The 18,743-nt window shown below is 37.6% G+C and overlaps 1 protein-coding gene and 1 pseudogene across 1 annotated transcript in view; both read right to left on the reverse strand.

Moving 5' to 3' along the window:
- INTS8 (integrator complex subunit 8) overlaps positions 1-18,743 on the reverse strand; it is a 40,687-nt gene that overhangs the window by 1,387 nt on the left and 20,557 nt on the right. The window contains exons 14-23 of the mRNA XM_070392230.1: positions 15,327-15,437; positions 13,021-13,222; positions 9,042-9,163; positions 6,321-6,505; positions 5,692-5,725; positions 5,005-5,061; positions 4,861-4,922; positions 3,303-3,421; positions 2,004-2,107; positions 1,263-1,313 (exon numbers count right to left, since the gene is read on the reverse strand). Of these exons, the coding sequence (XP_070248331.1) occupies positions 1,263-1,313; positions 2,004-2,107; positions 3,303-3,421; positions 4,861-4,922; positions 5,005-5,061; positions 5,692-5,725; positions 6,321-6,505; positions 9,042-9,163; positions 13,021-13,222; positions 15,327-15,437 (1,047 nt within the window). The remainder of the gene's footprint in view (positions 1-1,262; positions 1,314-2,003; positions 2,108-3,302; positions 3,422-4,860; positions 4,923-5,004; positions 5,062-5,691; positions 5,726-6,320; positions 6,506-9,041; positions 9,164-13,020; positions 13,223-15,326; positions 15,438-18,743) is intronic.
- On the reverse strand, positions 16,987-18,234 carry LOC138993433 (histone-binding protein RBBP4 pseudogene; annotated as a pseudogene).

Here is an 18,743-nt window from a genome sequence, read left to right on the forward strand (position 1 = left end):
GCAAAATTTAGGCTGCCAATGTGCTTAACCTAAAGCAGATTCACTTCACTTCAATTAAGTATGTAGGTCATAATAATTCTTTTTAAAGTATTTTTAATTTTAAAAAATATAATTCATATACCATGAAATACACCCTTTTAAAGAGTGCACAATTCAGTGGTTTTTAGTATATTTACAAAGTCGAGCAACATCACAAGTATCAAATATCCTCCCTTCCAGTCTCCTTCCCATCCTCTCGCCCTGCAAAAACTCCATACCCATTGACATCGCTCTCCATTCCTTGTCCCCCCCCCCTGCCCCCCCCGTCCTTGACAACCACTACTCTATATTCTGACTGTATGGATGTGCCTCTGGCTAAACATTTCATATTGATGGAATTATACAACAGCCTTTTGTAGCTGGCTTTTTTCACTCAACATAATACTTGTAAGATGCATCCCTGTTTTAGCATGTATCAGTACATCATCCTTTTTTATGACAGAATAATATGCCATTGTATAGACATTAAATTTTGTTTATCCATTCATCAGCTAACAAACACTGGGTTGTTTCCAACGTTCTGGCTACTATAAATAATGCTGCTGTGAACATACATGTACAAACTTTTCTGTGAACATGTTTTCTATTTTCTTGGTCATATACAGGAAAGGAAGTGCTGGGTCATATGGTAATTATACTTTTAATTTTTTGAGGAAATGCCAAGCTTTTTCCAAAAGGTTGCCCCGTTTTATATTCCTACCAGCATAATTTCTCCACATCTTTACCAACAATTGTTTCTTTCTTTGAATTAACGGCCATATTAGTGAGTATGAAGTGGTACCTTAATATAGTATTGATCTGCATTTTCCTAATAACTAATGTACATATCTACTCTTAAATATAAGAAAACACACTTGAGAATGTTTATTTTCCACTTAGGAGCCTTAAAGACCAATCTTTCATTTTAAATAAATTGTATAAAGCAGCGGTTGCCAACCGGTGGTCCGTGAGGTCCGAAAGGTTGGCGACCGCTGGTTTAAGGAAACCTTTGGAGCAGCGGTCGCCAACCGTGGTCCATGGACCACTGGGGGTCTGTAAGGTCCGAAAGGTTGGCGACCGCTGCTATAAAGAACTAAAAAAAACTTAAATATGCCAAATTCTTAAATACCATAAACTTAAGCAATAGTAAGGAAAATAAAAGCTATTTCCCGGTCCAATGCTTTATATTTACTATAAACTCTAATATACAGGAAAATAAACCAACATCAAAATATTAAACTAACCTGTGTGTGGCAATTCAGCAAAGAACAACACTTTATCATTCTTTTTATTACCTATAAAAACAATTTGGATTATTTTAAGAAACTAACATCAATTATAACAATGTACTGTTCTGATATGGGATGTGAACAGTGGGAGAGTTTGTACACGAGTGGAGGTTGTACATTTTTACAAAACTCCCAACCACAGCAGAATACATATTTGTTTTTTAAAGTATACAGGGAACATTTACTAAGATATATGTGATAGCTGATACAAAGCAGGTATATGAGAACTCTAATTTTTTCTCCATTTGCTATGAATCTAAAACTATTCTAGCCCTACCCATTTTGGCTCAGTGGATAGAGAGTCTGCCTGCAGACTGAAGGGTCCCAGGTTCAATTCCCGTCAAGGGCACATGCCCGGGTTGAGGGCTCAATCCCCAGTAGGGGGCGTGCAGGAGGCAGCCAATCAGTGATTCTCTCTCATCATTGATGTTTCTACTCTCTCTCCCCTCTCCCTTCCTCTCTGAAATCAATAAAAGTATATTTTTTATAAAATTAAAAAAAGAAATGAAACTGTTCTAAAAAACAATTTATTAATTTTTAAAAGTTACTGAAAATTTTTAATATTGGACAGCAATCTGATCTAAAGCAATCAATTTGGGAGTCATGACAACAAACATGGAAATGAAAACTCACCCAAAAGGAACCCAGGAAGAGCATTTAAAGGCAGACAAGAAGAAAAGCCAATAAACAACCTACCTGGTCTGTATAAACATCAGGGGGTACAGCTTTATTAAAGAAATCAGAACACACAGCTCCGGCCTGAAGGTAATAGTGAAGAGCTGCCGAATACTGATTTGTTGCTGGAGTAGAAAACAGAGATCAAGAATTACCTATCACAAATTATCAGTTGGAAAAACAGACGGGCCTCTTTGGTGAAGTCAGGTGGCAAAAGCAGATTCAAACCAAGATAACACTTATCCAAGAAAACACTGCAAAATATTGCCTTTTTAAAAAAACTACTTTATGCCCTAGCCGGTTTGGCTTGGTGGATAGAGCATCACCCTGCAGACTGAAGGGTCCCAGGTTCGATTCCGGTCAAGGGCATATGCCTGGGTTGCGGGCTCAATCCCCAGTGGGGGGTGTGCAGGAGGCAGCTGATCGATGATTCTCTCTCATCATTGATGTTTCTATCTCTCTCTCCCTCTTCCTTCCTCTCTGAAATCAATAAAAGTATATATATATTTTTAAAAAACTACTTTAAAGAAGCAATATAATAGTTTTTGCCTTCTAAAAGTGACTACACAAAAATCTGTTTCAGATTTCTTGTCAAACTTACTAGTACAGAACTTAGTATTTGGAGGTACTTATTTCCCAAATGTCATACTTAATTTTCTGAGGTAGTTTAGAATCAGCAAATCTTTTCTGAATAGATAATAAGATCCTGATAATAAATTCTCTGGGGGGGGCGGGGGGTGAAAATAAGCATTAACAATTGTCAACTAGCCTGGCCAGTGTGGCTCAGTGGTTGAGCGTTGCTCTATGAATCAGTTTGATTCCCAGTCAGGGCACATACCTAGATTGCAGGCTCAATCCCCAGGAGGAGGCAGCCAATCAATGATTCTCTCTCATCTTTGATGTTTCTCTCTCTCTCTCTCCCTCTCCCTTCCTCTCTGAAATCAACAAAAATATATATTTTTTAAAATCATCAACTATTTCTTCAAAAATAATATAGCAGACAGTGAAATAATGTAGTGAGTGTACAGATAAAATGAGACTGGCACACATGTGGTTTCATTATACTATCCTCTCTATTCTATTTGGAATCTTCTCTTTAAAAAACTCAACTACTAAAACACTGATCATGAAATGATACCAGTCAAAAATTTTATTTGACTTGTACAGTAACAAAAATATTCTTAACAAGTTGAAAAAAATCACATAAATGGGAGAATTATCAATGTATTCCCAAGAACACAAATAATTATCAATTATATTATTTTCACCTCTAAAAATACTACAAAAACAAAACATAAAGCAACCATACATCTCACTTACCAAAATAAATGTCTGCCTGAATAATTAACCAGGAATGGTTGTTTGGATTGATACTGCGGGCATACCGAACCAGCTCTTTCACTGTGATTGCCACAGCTTCAAAGTCCACTGACTGGAGGCTAAAGGGAAGACAATGACGACCAGTGAGCTCCATTTTAAGAAACAATTTCAAATTCCATACACACATTTACTAAAAACAAAAAGACTTACCCAAAATTTAGGTGACCATAAATAGTCTAAATACTTCTAGTTGTAAATATATAAAAACTATCAAAACATCTAAGTCAGAGAAAGTGTGATAAGCTAATTTTTATAAGCAGTTGAAAACAATCTGATTTTTGTTTCCTTTTCCCCAAAATGCCAAAGAAGGTTGACTAGACCACTCTAAAAAGTTCTAAATTTACAATATAAAGCATATAAAAGAGGATAAACACCTAGCTCCACTTTTTAGGCACAATTTACAGTAACAAAATTAAAGTAATCCTCACAATTCTGAGGGAGGCACTATTTGTATACCCATTTTACAGATGCAGAAACTGGCACAGAAAGCAACTTGCCCAAGGTCACATACCAGGTAAGTGGAGTGGCTGAGACTCCCATCCTAAGAGTCTGGCCAACGGCCTCTAGGTAAACCATTCCTTTTGTTCATTTGTAATAAACATGCACTAAAAATAAAGCATGGAACTCCCTTGGGAAACAAGCCTCAGTCAGTGGAGGGAAGAGCCCCTAACCCATTTTTGACCCTCCCATCTCCATATGAGATATGAAACTGTTTCCAGTCTCAAAGACTGAGATGGAAGCAAATTACTCATTCTCCTGATTGCTTCCCTACCTACTGAAATCTTTCTTCTTCACAGATGCCACTAAGAGCAATAAAATAAGGCTTAGGATCTACCCTTCAGGCACAAAGTAAGAAGACTGGGGGCAAGAGAGGGAAGGAAAGGAACACTGGTGAGGAAACAAACATGGACTCCTCTGTGTGTGTGTGTGTATGTGAAGAGAAAAATGTAAATGGTTTCTTCTTCCAGAAAAAGAACACCTTTTCTCCCCTAAAAAAATTCCCCCATCATCTTATTGCGATTCTCAGGTGATGAAAGTAAGGGGGGAAGATTTCTTAAAGTAATTAAAGAGCTTATGAAGTCAACTAAAAAGGGATTGGAGCCTCTGATAATCACAGTGCTAGAGGAGATGTACAAAGAATTACTTAACATAAAAAAATAAACATTTTCAATAGATACTTGTAAAAGAGATAAGATTCCAGAAACCTGATAGAAAGCCATTCTTTTAGCCTCGATTTTCTAAATTTTACCCACTGACAAGTAATCAGGACTACTTAGAGCTCTTCTGTTCTACCTAAGGCTGGTATACCTCAGCTCTTAAGAGTTATGCCTTATTCACAGTTTTTAGAAAGATAATTACTATTATAGAGAAATACAAAGTTAGCTATAGAATCCTAACATTGTAGCCTTTTAATCAAACTATTCAAAAGTTATCTATACCAGGCAGGATGGTCCTAAATATATAAATAATTTAATAAAATGTAAACTATAATACTTACTTGGGGATGGAGGATGGCCAAATAGAAATGTGTTCAGCTGTAATATCATTCACAATGTCTTCCTTAAAAGAAAAGAAAAAAAGGCAATTTAAAAGGAAGTATATTTCAAACATTTTTAAAACAATGAAATTATGAAATACTGACCCGAACATTGTGAAGTTTGACAAAGAGTGATAAAATAATAGTCAAAACCAATGGTTCCTATAAGAAAGAAAACACAGAATCCTTAAATATTATATATTATGTTAATAATTCTTGCATCAACATCAAGGATACCAAGTATTTTCTTCCAAAAGATTCTTACTCTTTGGAATTTACTATCTACTTTAGTTTAAAACACACTAAAGATCAACTTTATCTTTAATGTCATGAAAGAAATCATGGCACAAATTTACACAAAAATTAATCATATTTAGGTGTCTGGTTTATAATGCACGGATCCTCATGACTTTTGAAGCTGAGTAAATAGATCGCATTCCACGAGTACTTTCAGCTACCTTAAACAAACTGACTTTTATTCCTTAAAATAATAAAGGATGGAATGTAGGTTATGTCCAGTAAATTAATGACATTAACCTGATCAAACAAAAATTAAAGCTAGGCTTCACACATCAAGCCATATTATAAAGACTTGTCATTTAAAAAATACCTGTTTGTAGTCGCTAGAACATAAGTTAGGTAAATGCAAAATAAACTTCTCCATTTAGATTATCCTATCCTCAACACTGAAGCACATTAACAGTTCACCTAAATAATCGTGTAAGCACTCAATATTTTTTAGTTATAGTCTATAAAAATCAGCAATAGTAATTGACGTTTAAGAAAACATACCCGTAATTTTTTTATAAAAGAAAGCAGTTCACTCCTACAAAAAAAAAAAAAAAAAATTCATATATACATTGAAAATAAATTATAGGTGAAGATTTATTCCAAGCTCTCCAGTTCTGCAAGTATAAGAATATATTTTACTGCCATATCAATGTAATTTCTATATTACTATCCAACTATAAGCTTTCATTGATTATATTAAATAATAGTTTCTTAAAATAAACAAGTTATTTCCAAAGGTGATCATGTCAGACAAGTCCAGCAGATGTCAGCACCAGCAAATTCTTTTTTTTTTTTTTTTAATATATTTTATTGATTTTTTACAGAGAGGAAGGGAGAGAGATAGACAGTTAGAAACACCGATGAGAGAGAAACATCGATCAGCTGTCTCCTGCACATCTCCTACTGGGGAGGTGCCCGCAACCCAGGTACATGCCCTTGACCGGAATCGAACCTGGGACCTTTCAGTCCACAGGCCGATGCTCTATCCACTGAGCCAAACCGGTTTCGGCAGCACCAGCAAATTCTTACACTGTCTGTCTTTATGATATATAAGGATAATGGTAGATGTTCTGGAAATAGTACAAATAGCATAAATAATAACTAAAAAAAATAAACTGATCAAAACATACCTATACATTATACCTAATGTGGATTCCCTCTGCTTTATTAAACTAACTCTGCCATCATTTCCTCGTTTGTGTTGACTGGACACACTACAGATCTGAACAACAACTTCCCAAAGGTCTTTAGCGGTCCGTCTACTTTCTTTAGGGCCTGGAAGCTCTTTGATTGTAGCTGCTAAAAGCTGTCCAAGCTATAACACGAAAAACAAACAAAATACACAAGAGATAATCTGTAATGTCACACATGTTAGTTCTATGATTAAGGCACACACAAAAAATGGATAGCTGCCCAAGTACACCAACCAGTTATTTTATCCTGTGCCTTCTATCCAACAACTGAGAAATTTAGAGCTCATTGTCTACTGACAGATCTAGATCTGCTCGGAAAGAAACCTCTGGTTTTAATTCTATATAATAAAAGGGTAATATCCAATTTGACCCTAACGGCGGAATGACTGGGAACAACCGGTCGCTATGACACGCAATGACCACCAGGGGGCAGATGCTCAACGCAGGAGCTGCCTGCTGGTGGTCAGTGCATTCCCACAGGGGGAGCTCCGCTCAGCCACAAGCTGGGCTGACAGCTGTGAGTGCAGTGGCTGTGGTGAGAGACTCTCCTACCTCCTCGGCAGCACTAAGGATGTCCAAATGCGGCTTAGGCCGGAAAGCGGGCCTAAGCCATCAGTCGAACATACCCCGAGGGCTCCCGGGCTGCCAGAGGGATGTCTGACTGCCAACTTAGGCCCAACCCCCCGGGGAAGCAGGCCTAAGCGAGCAGGTGGACATCCTCCAAGGGGTCCCGGACTGCGAGAGGGCACAGAAAAGGATGAGGGAACCCCCCCCAAGTGCATGAATTTCGTGCTATGGGCCTCTAGTATATTATAAATCTCACTGTTCCAAAAAAGTACAGTCTAATGAGAACAAACTGCGATGACACAAAGAGGTATGTGACTTATCAACTGGGAAAAAAACAAGTTATCAAATATATATAGTATGATCCTGCTTAAAAAAAAAAAAGATTTCCAAAGAAATGTATACACCACAATGTTAACTGTGATAAAAACCCATGAATGAGATTAAAATAGTGCTGAAATTTTACACACACATTATAATCATTACAAAATATTTCTTAAGGAAAAAATATGGAAATTGAAGTTGACAGAACAAGGGAACAAGATTCAAAGCAACTCTTCTCTAAGAAAAAGTAGCAACTGGGGATACTGCTACGTGAAGAGGCAGAATTAGGGAAGGACAGATTATGGAAAATGATTGACCTGAATTAAGAGAGCACACAGACCAAAGATGTAGGTAGGACCCAGAAATAATAAAAAGTGGAAGGGTTGAAAGCAAAAGGCAGAGAAAAGACAGACCCAAAATGTAGAGAAAAAAATCAGGCTTATAGCTAATTCAGCACAGGAAAGATAATTAAGAGAGGAGAATGTGTGAGTGGAGGCGGGAGAGGGCATTGAAGGGATAAATGAAAAAAATAAAGATTAAACTAGAGGAGGAAAAAAGAATGAACAACTTATTGCCAATTCAGGGGTGTCACTACTGATAACAAACATGTACACTAATAACAATCCAGCACATCACATTTAGAGAAGTAAACAGACTCTAAAGAAGGATAAGGTCCACCCTGGCTGAGTGGCTCAGTTGGTTGGGAGTGTCGCCTTGTACACCAAAAGGTTGCAGGTTCGATTCCTGGTCAGGGCACACTAGGTTTCGCTTTCAATCCCTAGTCAAGGAGCATATGGGAGGCAACTAACTGATCAATGTTTCTCTCTAACATCAGAGTTAGTTTCTCTCTCTCTCTCTCTCTCTCTCTCTCTCTCTCTCTCTCATATCCCTTGGTGAGAGTTAAAAAAAGTGTAAGGTGCTCAAATGGAAAATGGGTGGAACTACACCCTCCTTACGGCTCCCACCAGTGTATACCCATGTATACCTGTGTACTCCAGAGCTTAAAACTAGAGTTTGATTTTTTAAAATATATTTTATTGATTTCAGAGAGGAAAGGAGAGAGAGAAACATCAATAATGAGAGAGAATCATTAATTGGCTGCCTCCTGCACGACCCACACTGGGGATCGAGCCTGCAACCCAGACATGTGCCCTGACCGGGAATCAAACCATGACCTTCTGGTTCATAGGTTGACACTCAACCACTGAGCCATGCCGGCTGGGTTTGATTTTATCATTCAAAGCAATGAAAGCTGACTCACCTTTCACTAGTTTAGGATTATACCAAAAATTTATCTTTTTTTTTAAAATATATTTTTATTGATTTTTTACAGAGAGGAAGGGAGAGAAATAGAGAGTTAGAAACATCGATGGGAGAGAAACATCGATCAGCCGCCTCCTGCACAGCTCCCACTGGGGATGTGCCCGCAACCCAGGTACATGCCCTTGACCGGAATCGAACCCGGGACCCCTCAGTCCGCAGGCCGACGCTCCATCCACTGAGCCAAACTGGTTTTGGCAAATTTATCTTTTAACTACATAATTTTTGCTTGCATTATCATGGAACTATAGGGTATTAGAAAAAAATATGAGAAGGCAAATTCAAGTGCCTGCATTATCAAAAACTATACTTTTAACTATAAACCAAAATTTGTCCAATCTAACAATGTATTATAAAAATTGGACAAGTTCCCTAAGTAGTACAGACCTAAAAAATAGGTACAATAATTCCATCCTAATAATTCTTTGATTTAGATTAAACGTGAATTACCTTTACATATGGATTATTCTGAAGCAGAAAGGCAGGAACTTGCAGTGTAAGGTATTCATTTTCCTTCCAGTTTAACATAAAAGCAACACACTCCTCAGCAATAACCTGACGAAGAGGAATATCTAAAAAGCCAAGAAAATATCTGGAATTATCATCATAACATTATAATGAGAACAAAGCAAAATTTGCTCAGATTTCAGTTAAACATATTAAAAACAACAGTTACAGATGAAAAATAAAAAAATACTAACATTTTATACTTTTCTCTAGGAAGCTTAAAGGTTTCCCAACAACAGACTGCCGTGGTCCCCACTATTAATCAAAAAAGTATGTACTTAAGACACCTCAGATGCCCAACACTCTATGTGGAAGTTTATAATTCAAATGAGCAGAGAAAATGAACACACAAATGAAACAAGTACAAAATGGCATTGGCATAAACTTTGAGAGAACAGAAATAGCTAAACCATGTAAAACTGTAATAAATCTGAGTTAATATATCATTTTTATTATTTTTTCTGATTAAAATGTAATAAATATTCCTGAGACAATTCATTCACTTTTTCAAAAAATATTACTGCACCTCGCCGAAACCGGTTTGGCTCAGTGGATAGAGCATCGGCCTGCGGACTGAAGGGTCCCAGGTTCGATTCCGGTCAAGGGCATGTGCCTGGGTTGCGGGCACATCCCCAGTGGGGAGTGTGCAGGAGGCAGCTGGTCGATGTTTCTCTCTCATCGATGTTTCTAACTCTCTCTCTCTCTCTCTCTCTCTCTCTCTCTCTCTCCCTTCCTCTCTGTAAAAAAAAATCAATCAATAAATACATATATATATATATATATATATATATGTGTATATGTATATATATATGTATATATTGAAAAAAATATATTACTGCACCAGAAACAACTGTTCTGAATACTTCCTTAGTATAACAGTCAGGTTTTAATGTACTGCAAGAAAAAGAAACCCCAATGAATGCTACAGAACAAGGTTAAAACTTTAAATGGAAAGAGCTATTAAACCTAAATAACTACATTCAGTCTTTCTAAAAAGATTGCCGGTGGCTATTTACTTTAGATCTCATCTTATTCCAAAAAAGGCTCTGAGATGACCAAAAACAGCATAGGAACACAGCAAAATAAAAAAACATTATTTGATTTATGTTCTTAAAGAAGGAACGAAGACAGAAGTGAAATTAGTATCCCAAATGCTGCATGTCACTGAGTGCTATAGTTTGCCAAAGGAAGCCTGCACAGCAATTGGCTCCAATGTTTCCTTTACTTAGCTGGCAGTCCCTCTCAGTGAGATGGCCATGGCTCTTAAAGCTGAATCAGAACCCAGAGAGTGGAGTCCTGATACAGCCTGAGAGGCAGTGATTTAGAGACTAAACTTCCCTTTAAGCACCTGCAATACAACTGTTCATTATCAAAAAGCATAGAGTCATATGCTGGAACAGGCAGCCAAGAAACATAACAAGGACACGTATTTCAACAGAAAGCTACCTTTTAACACAGAGGTATTTAAACGTCGGAGGATCTCTCCCAAAAGAGATACCAAAATAATTAATCTGTAGCTCTTATTTCTATACCTAAAAGGTTGGATCTGCTGTCAGTTAAGATAACTTCTTATTCCTGATAGAAAAGCCAGGTCCACCCACATAAAGGAGAACTTCTCTTTCCCTGGTCCATAGAGGGCATGCATCTAACTAATTCAAAATTGGCCCAATAGCCCTAACCCAGTGGTCGGCAAACTCTTTAGTCAACAGAGCCAAATATCAACAGTACAACGATTGAAATTTCTTTCGAGAGCCAAATTTTTTAAACTTAAACTATATAGGTAGGTACATTGTTATTAACTTAATTAGGGTACTCCTAAGGCTTAGGAAGAGCCACACTCAAGGGCCCAAAGAGCTGCAGTTTGCCGACCACGGCCTTAAGGTATAATTAAATGCCAACTAAATGATATTTAAAAGCCTTGCCAGCCATTTCAAAGAGGAAGAGCATAGGCTTACGTTGGACTGATGGATTCAAATCACAGTTCTGTCTCTTACTGCATGACTTTGGCTAAATTCCTTATGCTCTCAGCACCTCAGTTTCTTGACTTATAAAATGGGGATAATTAAATAAGTAGCTACTTCACAGCGCTGCCATGAGGACTAAATGAGTTATGCACCTAAAGCTCTTAAAACAATTATCTGACATGTAGTTAGCAATCAATAAATGTTTGGGTTTTTCAATTTTTGTTCTTTTTTTTTAAACTTTATTTATTTGTTTGTTTTGTTAATCCTCACCCGAGGATGTTTTCCATTGATTTTTAGAGAGAGTGGAAGAGAGAGGGAAAGACAGAGAGAAACATTGATTTGAGAGAAACACATCGATTGGTTGCCTTCTGCACAAACCCCGACCAGGGCCTGGGCCAGGGAGGATCCTGCAACCAAGGTACATGCCCTTCACTGGAATTGAACCTGGGACCTTTTGGTCTGCAGGCCGATGCTCTATCCACTGAGCCAAACCAGCTAGGGCATCAATTTTTGTTCTTAATTTTAGAGAAAGCATGTATGAAAACTCAACCTTCTACCTTAAAACCCACCCTACCCAGACACAGTAGTATTGTCAGTCAACAGTTAGTGCCAGCATACTAGATTAATTTTTATGATACTGAAGGGCACTGATGCATTAAAGCTCAAAGATATTCTATCTTGAGTGCTAGAAAGTTGTAATTTCTGCTAGAAATCAGAATGTAGTAATAATTAAGTTCATTTAAAAGACCCCAGAGGGCCAGCAGCCATTTCAGTTTTGACACATCAGCACCTTCCTTTACACTTCAATTTTATTGTTCATAACATTAAATATGTATAGTATGGCCCAGCCGACATGACTCAGTGGTTGAGCATCAACCTATGAAGCAGAAGGTCATGGTTCAATTCCCAGTCAGGGAACATGTCTGGCTTGTGTGCTTGATCCCCAGTGTGGGGCATGCAGGAGGCAGTCAATCAATGATTCTCTCTCATCATTGATGTTTCTCTCTCTTCCCCTCTCCCTTCCTCTCTGAAATCAATAAAAAATATAAATATTTTTCTAAATATGTGTAGAATGATTTAATTGCTCTAAAGACTTTATTAAAACATGTAAAATTAAACTGCTTTAACTAAGCAAGATGTATATATAACATAGGTGATAACTGATACAAGCTCCTTTTCATAAGATATTTACATTTAGAATGGGACAAAAGAGGACTGTTCCTAAAGTGACCACAGTGAGTTCCTGACTCAGTGGCAATCATTTTGAGGCCTTCCTGTGATTATGATGGTAACGGGGAAATAAACCTTCAAGATGTACCTTTAAGGACACTGATTGTTTTAACAGAGTACGTATCTTCAAATTGCAATATAGTTTCTGTAGTGTAGTGTCCCCTCAAAACTCATGTCCACCTGAAACCTCAGAATGTGCCTGACATAGAAATAGGGTCTTTGCAGATATACTTAGCTAAGATGAGGTCATACTGAACTAGGGCAATCCCTAAATCCAATGACTGGTCCCTTATAAGAGCAAACACACACACACAGAATGCCATATAAAGGAGGAGGAAAAACGAAACTAAGGGAAGAAAAAAGGTGGCAAACACTGGAGTGACATAGCTACAGGCTAAGAAGAGGCAAGAAGTCTTCCCTAGAACCTTCAGGAGGAGCATGGCCCTGCAGGCAGACACCTGGGTTCCAGGTACAGTCTCCAAACTATGAGAGAATAAATTTCTATAGTTTTAAATCATCTGGTTTGTGGTATTTTGTTATAGCAATCTTAGGAAATGACTAGATTCCTACATTTCCCCCAATGTTCTCAAGTGAAGTCCACATCTGAATTCTGTTTTTGGAGAGAAATAACTTTTTTCAGAGAGTAAAAAGTCAAGGAAACATTCTTGGACTTTCCCACAATTACTTGAGTAATGAGTTTCTGAAATGCAGCTTTGTGGCAGTCTTACCCGGAAGCCTCATTTCCAGATATCCCCGCACCCGGCTAATAAGATCGGAAGGAGGTCTCTCTCCTGATTGCCCTGTCCCAGCTTCATGTGTATAAATATCCAAAAGCAGCATCTCATTCAGCATGACTTGACGAAGTTTTGGTGAAAACTCTGTTACCAACTCCAAACAAGCAGCAAATAACTGCTTAGCATGGGAAAAGTCCTATAAAAAGAAGTAACAGAATAGCCTGGATCATCTTTCCTTGCAAACCAAAAATATGTAACTTTATGAGTACAGAGCAAAGAGAAAGATTAATTTAAATGATTAACACTATCTCAGGGAATGAGGCTAAATTATCTTATTCTTTATCATCTCTGTATTGGTGATTTAGTCCAATAAATACGTAATTCTTTTGAAACTTTAAAAAGATCCAATAATCAATATAAATTACATGCCATATTACTAAATAAGTTTTACATAAGTTATAAAACAAAAATAAAATTGTTTACATAAGTTATATGTGTTATATACGTTATAAGGGTGTAAAATTCCTACCAGCCTTCTCCATACACCTTCCACCTTCCACTCTTCAACAAGATTCCATATTCTAAAAGCTTTGCACACAACGCTATTAATCTACATAATTGGCTAGTAAATCAAATCAGCTACAATCTAAGCCCTTTCCTACACATCTCCTAATTTTTCCAAAGAGTAGTTTTCCACCACTCTCCACAGGACCCCTTCAGTCTGGCTTCTACCCCATCATAACGAAGAAACAGTTCAATAAACAAAGATCTTCACCTTTTTATTTTTTATCCTCACCCAAAGATGTTTTTATTGATTTGAGAGAGAAACATCAATTGGTTGCCTCTCTGAGAGGGGATCAAACCCACAACCTATTGGTATACAGAATGAGCCACCCAACCAGAGCGAAACAAAGATCTTCTAATTGTCCAATCTACTGAACACTTTTCAGTTACCTTAATGAACTTTTTCTAGACATTCTCTATTATAACTCCACATGTATCTGGTCCTCATATCCATCACACCACCCTTTCCTGGACCCAATGTTGCACCCCCACCTGTATATTCTCCCTGAGTGATCTTTGATGACTCCCAAATCGGTATCTTCAGCCCAGACCACTCCCAAGCTTCAGGCTCATGTATCCAATTGCAGGCCCAAATTAAACACTGTAAAAAGGAACTCAAAATCTGCCCTTCGAAAATGTTCTTCTCTTTACATTCACTTGTTGGCACTTCCATCTGTTCCCTGACACCCAAAACAGAAACTTGAGCATCATCGTGATCCTTTTTTCCCTCTTGCCCTCCACAGCCAATCAGCAATCAATTCTAGATTTTACCTCTTTAAGATTTCTCTAATATGCTCTTTTTTCTCTATCCTTTCTAGCACTTATGCCACTTACTAGCTATGTGACCTTGGACAATTTAATACCTTTGAGTCTCTGATTTCTCACCTAAAAACTGAAATAACACCCTCTGCAGAGTTGTTTTTTGTTGTTTTTTTTAAGAAAAATGTAGGTGAGCCCTGGCCTGTTTGGGGACTGAAGGGTCCCAGGGTCTATTTAGGTCAAGGGCAAATACCCAGGTTGCAGGCTCGATCCCCAGGAGGGGGCACGCAGGGTGCAGCTGATCAATGATTCTCTCTCATCACTTATGTTTCTATCTCCTTCTCCCTTCCTCTCTGAAATCAATAAAAATATATTTTAAAATGGAAGAAAGTTAATACAGTTTATCAAAATTTAAAAAAACTTAAAAAAAATAAAATAAGCTATGAAAGACATTTTAAGGGATTTTGTTTTGTTTTTATAGCTTGGAGCACAATCTTTACGAAATGAATACTAAAGGTTATAAATAATAATTTTTCAGAGTCTCCAGATATTTAAAAAGGAATAGACCAGTATCCATATGTCCAAGACCAGTTTGGTACAGTTATGAGGACACACACACAAAAAAAGAACAAACCTTTTCAAATATCCTTTTAGGCCCGGCTGATGTGGCTCAGTGGTTGAGCACCGACCCATGAACCAGGAGGTCAAGGTTTGATTCCAGGTCAGGGCACATGCCCAGTAGAGGACATGCAGGAGACAGCCAATCAATAATTTTCTCTCATCAGTGATGTTTCTCTCTCGCTCCTTTTCCCTTCCTCTCTCAGTAATCAATTAAAAAAATATATTTTTTAAAAATCCTTTTAGGCCAATGGCTATCATTTTAAGATCAGGAAAATAGAAAATTCTGATTCCTGGCTTTCATGTTACAATTAGTAAAGCATATTCTTAACCAGTAGTTAATGTACACTTTTACTCACCATAACAGTACTGCAGTGTAAACCTTTGGCCATGAGAATGTATACCAAATCCCTTGTTAAATTGTCTTTGATTCCCAGGATAACACCACTATAAACAGAAGGTACTTCCCACTAGAATAAATAAAAATATGTAAATATAAACACTTAGAGAAAGCCAAATCTAGATAAATATCTTTCAATAATCTTCAGTCACATTTAAAAAAATCATGCAAATGTCATCTTTTAAAAAAAAAAATAACAGTCATAATAAAACGCTACTCAAAATGAACATATTCACTATAATGAGTCAGTAATAAATCATTAAATTGACTGGAACATTCTGAAGGTTATAGAAAAAAAGAGTATATGTATTAACTTAAGTAGTCCTCACAACAGTACTATGAAGTAGGTAGTTATCCCCCTTTTACAGATGAGAAAACTGAGGCACACAGATGTTAAATAATTTGCTCAAGGTTCTATAGCTCGAAAGTATGGAACTTGATTATAAACTCAGGTAGTTAGTGTCAGAACGCCCTCTCTAATATTATGTTATAATTCCTCATCTATACAAATGAACACTAATAACCATGTCAATACCAATGAGGCCCAATTAATGTTCACAGCAATTTCCCATTTCACTGCACTTGCATGTTCAAGAGCCATAAAATATATAGCTGTTTTCATTTGCACTTCCATGCAGGAAAGCTGTTAAAACAGATAACCTCAGAAACAGGTATATACATTACCTGTTCGTTTGGGTTCATTTTAAAATCCAGGATTATTTTAATTTTAAAAACAAATACAAGCTATTGGCTCACTCTTCTCAACTTAACTAGACAGTCTACCTATGGTATAACTGCCTGGTAAAAACATTCATCTTTACAACTTGGTGGTCCTAAGTTTTTTTAAAAAACCATTTCACAGAAAGAAAAAAAGGATATAAAAAGAGCTTAAGGCCCTGACCACCGGCGTGCTCAGTTGGTTGAACATCACCCTGTGCACCAAAAGGTTGCCGGTTCTATTCCCAGTAAGGGCACATACCCAGGTTGCAGGTTCGACCCCCCAGTTGAGGCATGTAAGCGAGGCAAAGGAACGATGTTTCCCTCTCTCTCTTTCCCGTCCCTTCCTCTCTCTCTAAAATCAATTTTAAAAAATTATTTTTTAGAAAAAGAGCTTAAAAAATACATTAAAAAGCGAAAATATAAGCGGAAAGATAAACATGTAACTCTAACTTAACTTATGAAACTAAGAGGAGACTGGTCTATATAGGAAAATGTGCATCCCAGAAAGTCAGGTATGAAGATTTTAAAATAGAAATTTATATGACTTGAATCTGCCTACTTCCTGAATAAAAATAACATTTTGCAGCACTTATACTTCATGGTTCATACACCTACCTCACTTGGCTCTATTCTTTACTTACTTCTAGCCTTTACTTAAATGAGTCTGAACAACGTAGTGATATAGCATAATAAGAAAAATAAAATAAGCACACACGATATTCCCCCTTCAGTGGCTACTTTAGATATTTGTTACTGGAAAATTCCTTTAGAAAATTTAAATATAAGTCGGTGGCTTCACTTAATCAAGTCCCCCAGTTAATACTTAGAAAACACCCTCAGTTTGTTGATGGTACCTACTCTAGAGGGATAGCTGAACAAAGTCTGTCTCAAAGCCAGTGCTAAATCAATTTCAGAGATGAGAGAGGGAAAAAGAGGAGTCTAAAATCACACGTAGTACAGATGTCATCTAAGACCCCTGTCCTCTGGATCCATGTTTCCTTCAGGATTTTCATCATTATAAATGGTCTCTGCCATCTGCCACATTTGTATGCTAATTGTCCTCTGACACAGAACAGATCACCCAAGGTTCATGGGAGAAATCAGATATCTTGGCAGTGACCACCATGAATAAACAACCCCAATGGCTCATCTTCTGCATCTTCTCCAATTTTACTTAAAACCCAGATATTCAGCCTGCAATCAGTACCACTGAAAGCCAAAATAGTCTCATTGTGAGAAAACCACTGAACCTGAAATATTTCTTCCTTACTGATTCAAAGGAATGCAACTTAAGTTTCAGATTTCTCAGATCCCAAAAGGCCAACGGTCATATCAGCTGATCCTGTAGCAAGAATGAACTTATTATAAGGACTGAAAGAAAGGCTGTTCACTTCAGCACTGTATCCACTGACTGGCTTGGTCTGATCTGGAAGTATTATTTGAACTAGTATCCCAGATCATAAGTTTCTGATCATCAGCGAATGACCCAAACAGAGATTCATGGTGCAGATGCCGGGAAACATCTCCTACTCCTGCTAAATGCCCTATAAAGATGGGCTTCACATCCACAACTTTTCCATACTTTGGAAAAGCACTGATGTCCCACAGACAGATGGTGTAGTCATCTGAAGCACTAAGGAAGTGCCCACAGAGATTTGGGCTCCAAGAAAACCCATAGCCTTCCTTCTGATGTCCACGAAGACACATGTCTGGGCTGCATTCTCCAGAGGATCTGGTTTAGAAGGATGTTTTGTATAGTCAAAAACAAGAACATCACATGCAAGGGTTCTCTTAATATAATGTGACCTATTCATTCTTTCATGGCTGACCTTGATTTCTATTTCAACTTTTCTAGTAACAGAACCAAAACTTCCAAATCCTCCTTTCTCACAGTGTCACCATTAGGGAGCTTCACACTGGCTGTAACAAGGTGGTTTTGTTCATCTGACATGTGTGTTCCAAGGACAAGCCAAACCTTTCCCTTCTGGTCTGGTTATATGTGGAAGCCACTGAACAGTTAGGCTGGGCCACGTCAGATAGGTCATCACTAAATCATAAAGAAAAGGGATGTTCTTTTTCCATATTTTGTACTCTTTGTTGACCCCACGTTCTTCTACTGCATCAAAAGGTGTTTCCTTGTCAGCCATGGCACACAGGCAAGCCAGGGGAATTCTGGGGTCGAGCACTGGGGAGGGCTCATGATGCCTGGCTAGGGGTTCTAAATGAATACCTAGACCCAAAAATGTCTATAAAGAAGTTTTAATGAACTGGTTCCTAGCTGTAGGCTTTAGACCTCACGAAGGCATTAAAAAACAAAAACACCCTATTAAGCCCATAGCAAGTATTAGCTACAAACTACATAAATATCTTACATATATACTAGAGGCCTGATGCACGAAATTCATGCAAGAGTAGGCCCTCGCAGTCCTGCCTGCGTTGCGGCCCTGTCCCCCGCCCACTGGTCGTTCTGGAAGGTCGTTCCACTGTCTGGTCTAAGTAGCAATATTAGCTCTTTATTATATAGGATTTACAGATATATTTAAAGTATATGTAGATGCTATAATAAGTGGGATATAAACTTATTACTATTAGAGGCTACTGATTTAATAGTATCTTTTCTGACATTTTTTATTTCTCTGTCAATGGATGTTCAAAG

Source organism: Myotis yumanensis, unplaced genomic scaffold (assembly GCF_028538775.1).
Source record: "Myotis yumanensis isolate MYYU_CA2020_CCGP unplaced genomic scaffold, mMyoYum1.0.hap1 SCAF_15, whole genome shotgun sequence".
Lineage (NCBI taxonomy): Eukaryota > Metazoa > Chordata > Mammalia > Chiroptera > Vespertilionidae > Myotis > Myotis yumanensis.